This window comes from Armigeres subalbatus, chromosome 2, assembly GCF_024139115.2.
Source record: "Armigeres subalbatus isolate Guangzhou_Male chromosome 2, GZ_Asu_2, whole genome shotgun sequence".
NCBI classification, from domain to species: Eukaryota; Metazoa; Arthropoda; class Insecta; order Diptera; family Culicidae; genus Armigeres; species Armigeres subalbatus.
In genome coordinates, this window is record NC_085140.1 from 414,359,330 (window position 1) to 414,365,329 (window position 6,000).

At 38.1% G+C, this 6,000-nt stretch overlaps 1 protein-coding gene across 1 annotated transcript; it reads right to left on the minus strand.

Annotated features, from left to right (window-relative positions):
• Nucleotides 1-974: 974 nt before the first annotated feature.
• On the minus strand, nucleotides 975-2,725 carry LOC134213388 (probable cytochrome P450 6a23). The gene is made up of 2 exons (XM_062692403.1): nucleotides 1,520-2,725; nucleotides 975-1,455 (listed from the first exon to the last, which is right to left on the minus strand). The coding sequence occupies exons 1-2, from the start codon at nucleotides 2,598-2,600 to the stop codon at nucleotides 1,040-1,042; spliced, it is 1,497 nt and encodes a 498-aa protein (XP_062548387.1). The 5' UTR covers nucleotides 2,601-2,725; the 3' UTR covers nucleotides 975-1,039.
• Nucleotides 2,726-6,000: the final 3,275 nt, after the last annotated feature.

The following is a 6,000-nucleotide window of genomic DNA, read 5'->3' on the forward strand; positions in this document are numbered from 1 at the left end:
AACAAAATAAAGTCTCGCCGGTTGTATTTTACCGTGAGTGATGTAATAAAACATCGATCTGATGTAAAAATACATTAAATCTTGTTTTACATCGATTATTTGAGTACGTTCTGGAAATTTGCGTCACGGCTTTTTAATATTTTTTTTGCTGTGTACGTTATTCACTGGCAATGGCACTCGAGTGCATGCTTGCTCCATTCTGATGGTGGTGAGATATCGTGGAGGAGACTAGTATCGCAAGTTGTTGCGACTTTCTTCCCTTTCTTCACATTTATGACTGGATCAATCTCTAAAACAAATGTTTACCTGTCATGAGACGAGTTAGGTACTATTTCATTTGAATCCACAACGTTGTAATCTTTACAAATACGTACTTCGCCCTCAACTCGTAAGTCGAGTCAAGTACGTGATACTGAAGATGTGAGTCCACCAGTTGAGGTCGAAAAACATATCTATAAAGATTAAAGATAAAAGCGAAGGTAGAGGTTGAGACATTCCGCTAGAGAGCCCAATATTTATCTGCTAGTCGTTTACATTACGTTCACAAGGGGCCCTCCTTAGCCGTGCAGTAAGACGCGCGGCTACAAAGCATGACCATGCTGAGGGTGGCTGGGTTCGATTCCCGGTGCCGGTCTAGGCAATTTTCGGATTGGAAATTGTCTCAACTTCCCAGGGCATAAAAGTATCATCGTGTTAGCCTCATGATATACGAATGCAAAAATGGTAACCTGGCTTAGAAACCTCGCAGTTAATTACTGTGGAAGCGCTTAATGAACACTAAGCTGCGAGGCGGCTATGTCCCAGTGTGAGGGTGTAATGCCAATAAGAAGAAGAAGAAGAAGTCGTTTACATTATTCAAAAAGAAGCTACGATAATTATTATTCTATTTGTCGATTCCTTATTGGTCATATGGAACCACTATGGAAAGCAGCATGTTCACATTATAAGAATCAATAACAGAATTGAATCTGAAATTGGCTAAATATAAATACTATTTATTTCGAAATTGTTTCACATCTACTTAACTATGAACAAAATCTCATATCTTCTCAACTTTCAACCACAATCCACCCTTCGGAGCAAGAATAAAGCTTTTTATATCTAGCTCCAGCGGTACTTGGCACTTTTCTCCGATGGAAAATTTGAAGCTGTTCAGCAAATATGCCAAACCAATCCTGGCTTGCATCATACCGAAACGCAACCCGATACAAATCCTCGGACCTTCCCCGAATGGAGTCCACGCGTAGGGGTGCCGTTTTTGCTCCTCTTCCGGACTGAATCGCTCCGGGTCGAACTTCTCAGGATCGGGGAAAATCTGAGGGTCATGATGGATACCATAAACGGGAATGAACAGACGGGTGCCAGCCTCGATCACATATTTTGAATCCGGTACATTATAATCCTTGGAAGTCACTCGAAAATGTACTGGAACTGGCGGGTACTTACGCAGAGCCTCTGAAAAATCATTCCCAAATTTGAAACACTAATCAATCAGATATTTCCTTTTTATCAAACTTACCGTTCAATATTTGATCCAGATATTTCATACTTGTGATAGATTCGTATGTCATCTCCCCGTTGTGCTTTTCCAAAATGTCTTTGATATGTTGCCTTCCCTTTTCTTGAATATTCTGGTTCACAGCGAGTTCATACAGCGTCCAAGTGAGTAAAGTAGAACTGGTTTCGAAACCAGCCAAATAAAACACAAAGGCCTGAGCGGCAATTTCGTTGAACGACAAAAGCCCTTCACCGCTCTTGGTATCATCCGGATTTCTCATTTGTATCAGCAAATCCATGAAATCATTTCTTCGAACATTGTTTTGAAGCCGATAATCAATTGTTTCTCTGACAGCTTTCATGAAGAAATCTGAGACGTCAGTCGGGATAATCTTTACTCCCAACATTTTTGCGACAGCGGGCATAGTGTTCGTCAAAAATGATTTCGGCTTACCCAACGGCTTTGTAAACAGTTTACGTCCCATAACTCTAAACTGCGCATCTGGATCTTTGATCGAGTTGCATTCAATTCCAAAGGCACACATACCTATCACATCCGTAGTATATCGTGCAAGTAGGTCTTTTAGCTCGAATTCGCTCTCGTGATGAACTTTCTCGTACAGAAATTCATGGAACTGTTTCCCCGCCGCCACAATCGTTGGAAACATCATCTTCATCTTCCCGGAGGTGAATGTCGGTGACAATTTATGGCGCAGCATCTTCCACTTGCTTCCCTCTAGATTGAACATGTGCGCCGCTAGAGGATCATCCTTCTCGTTGTAGAAATTACCTCGGTCGTGAAAGTATTGAAAATCCTTAGCGAAAATACACTTCAGTAGCTCTAGATCCGTCACGACGGCGACCGGTCTCGTGAACATATAAATCCCGCCGAACGACGATTGCGTTTTGAGCTCATTGTAGAACTCTTGGAATGCTTGCCCAACCTGCACCGAGCGGGAGAAATCTTTAGCATTGCCGTAGAAAAATTTCGGCTTGACAAACGGAATGCCACGATCGGCCCAATATGAATGTTTTTTGTCCAGATACAAGTAGATCGCCAGTAGGACCATCACCACGGTGATGGCTATATCCAAGGGTTCCATCGCTGCTTGCGTTTATGACGAATGCACTTAATTGACAGAATCCGTTGCTTCCCTAACCGTTAACACTGTCACCGTTCACCGCACACGACCAAGTGCACAGCTAGTGAGAAATTAACTCACTTGCTGGGGGACCGTTGATGTTTTATAGGTTATCAAAGTACACACAGTGGAAGCATTGCGTAGAGAGCAGGCAAGATTCAACTCGATGTTGGAGTGTTATCATCGTGACAGTGCTTTTTACGTTGATTAATATATACGCTCTTGTAGCTCTACCGCAACCGGTCCAGACTTCCTGTGTGACTGATTCGTGGTGTTTGTTTATTTTGAGTAACGCAAACGAGGCATGTCGGGATGAGCCACCCGCGCGTCCAAAATATTGTCCATTCGTATTCGGCACACACTATGTTAAGCCAGAGTATGTTCAGAAAAGTGGCGTAGGAACTGTTTAGAGTTCTATCTAACAAATAATAAATTATATAATTATGTACTAGAATAAACTGATGAGCTTTGCACAATAGCACAAACAATAGAGATTATTAGTTATATTAATCGTCATTCTACACTCATAGCAAAAACGGCAAATGTGTAGGTTTCGTCTACTTTAATATTGCAAGCTTTGTTTATGCTCTTCATTCGACGAAATACCATTTTCCTATAATAGTATTTTAAGCAACTAGCTGCAAAGAAATCGAGTTTTGCATCGAGAGCTGCACACTCTTTTCATTGCAATGACAAAAATTTGGCTATGATAAACGATAAATCTGTTTGGCTATGATAAACGAAAATTATGTTGAGCTTTTTAGTGTCTTCACTTGTCATAACAAGGTACAAACTCGTCTTATGACAGCTGATAAATCTGTACCAAAACAATACAGTCTAATTTACTTTACCTGATCTAGGGACGTTCCGATACTTCAAAATATCGATATTTGATTCGATACGATAATTGAATCAAAGTATCGATATCACCGATATATTGGAATGAAAATATCGATATATCGGAAAATCATATGATATTTCTGAAATGAGAATATTTGGATTTTTTTTTGTAGTTGTTCAATTACTATCGTATTACCGTATTACCACTTTACAATAATGATTGGAAATTACCTTTTTTTCTATTGCTTAATCCAATCTGCTTCTAGAGTGTGCCAGTCTAACAATCATCGGCAATGGCGTTCGTCGTAGTTTTAACCGGTAGCGGCAGCATTTTCGGCATGATACTCGCTATTTTCCGTTCGCTCGGAAAAATCAACTGAAGTATTGACAAATTTGCTGAAATTCCACTGACAAGTTTTCTGTATTTCTCCTCGGGTTATTCTGATTCTTAACAACAAAAAATTCTTTCTTCAGAATTTCCACGGAAGTTTTTTTTTATTTTTATTTTCAAAGAAAATTCAGAATATTCACGGAAAAATCCATTGGAATATTCTTAACTAAAAAAAAATTCATTTAATCTTTTATCGTTGTTTCACATGAAATTCCCCGGAATTTCGGCAGGAAATACTCTACGATTTTTATGAAAATTCTTCAAAATTTAGGCAAAAAATTTCAATCAGAAAAAAAAAACAAAAATTTCATCAGAAATTCCGTAGAAATTCTTTAATTCATACGGGGCATTCTTTTGAATAACGGAATTTTTTTTCCTGTTTTCTTTTCTTTGAAATTCTCATTTTTACAGATATGTTTCTAATTTCTAAAGGTAATTTATCTAATTTATCATAGGAACAACTCAAAAATTTAATTGAATTCACGTAAGGATTAAGCACAGACAAACAGACATAACACATTGAACATTAACCCATCAATTTCATCGTCGTTTAAACACTAACGACATCTGTTGATTTTAGTTAGTTGGGCAAACCACGAACCAGATGTCGGTAGTGTGCAAACGTCAAACTTGAGGAAATCCGATGCGCGCGCCATGAGTGATCAATTGGCCAACTAATGGTTATTTGAATTGACCAGTAAATCAGTGAACGATGGAAATTTGTCGAGTGTTATGTCTGTTTGTCTGTGGATTAAGGATCAGATGTTGCACAACGGCGGTCCATGCAAAGTGTCAAGTTGCCAAATCTATTTGTGATGGCAGCGCACACCTCACACTACCGAGAAAAATTGTCATAGCCATCATCATTTTGAAGTATTTTCTTTCAGAAAATACATTGCAATTGTTATTTTTGATCTATCTTACTTTGTTCTGATTCAATATATCGATATCGAAAGGAAAAATATCGATACGACCGATATATTGAAAGCAAAATATCGATACAAAAATATCGGATATTGAAACAAAAATATCGATATTCCGATATATCGGAAGTATCGGAACGTCCCTAACCTGATCATTCTTATCAATGAATTATGTTGCTGCAGAGAACAACGATATTCCATGTTATCGGGCCACATTGCGGAACATACCTCGGCATGCCTTGATGCGATTGATGAACTCACTTTTGGAAAAAATTTGATGTCTAGTTCATCAAGCTGTTTCATTTATTACGCGACGCATAGAATACATTATTTGAACACTTACCCAAGCTAATTCAGCAAACGGCAGTCAAGGATACATAGAAATATCGATATTTGATTCGATAGGATAATCGAATCAAAGTATCAATATCACCAATATATTTGAATGTAAATATTGATATATCGGAAAATCATATGATATTTTGTTACTTAATATCGTATTACCGTATTACCCCTTCACAAAAATGAAAGGAAATTATTATTTTTTTATTACATACTCAATCCAATCTGCTTCTAGAGTGTGCCAGTCCAACAATCATCGGTTACGGCGTTCATTGCAGTTTTAACCGGTAGTGGCGGCGTATTTGGCATGATACTGACCTCACTAATTTTCGTTCGCTCGAAAAAATCAACTTAAGTTTCGAGAAATTTGCTAAAGTTCCACTGATAATTATTCTGTATTTCTTATCAGGTTATTCTGATTCTCAGAAACAAATCAAATCTCTCGTCAGAATGTCCACAGAAGATTTTTTTTTATTTTGTGTTTGTCCAATCTAACACCCACTGGCTGGCAGTGATGTTATGGAAGAAGCTGTCTGTTTTACAAAATTTACAGTCAGATTTAGTCCGGGAGTAAGATGGTGCTGGCTCTACTGCAGCTCCAGTGATTTCAGACTGCCTGGTATTTCATTACCAGTTCGAGGTCACTTTTGCTCACAATAAGCTTTTGCTCACCATTATCAAATGAATAATGGATCCAGACAGACTTCCATTTGAAATCTACGCGTATATAGTTCTTTTTTTTTCAAATAAAATCATAGTATAAATATAATGAAACTATCTCCCCAAGTTAATCTTTTTTGTGTAACGCAAAAATGAACCAAAGCAGCTAAAACTTTCTTGATTCGCACAAGTCACTTCAAAGATA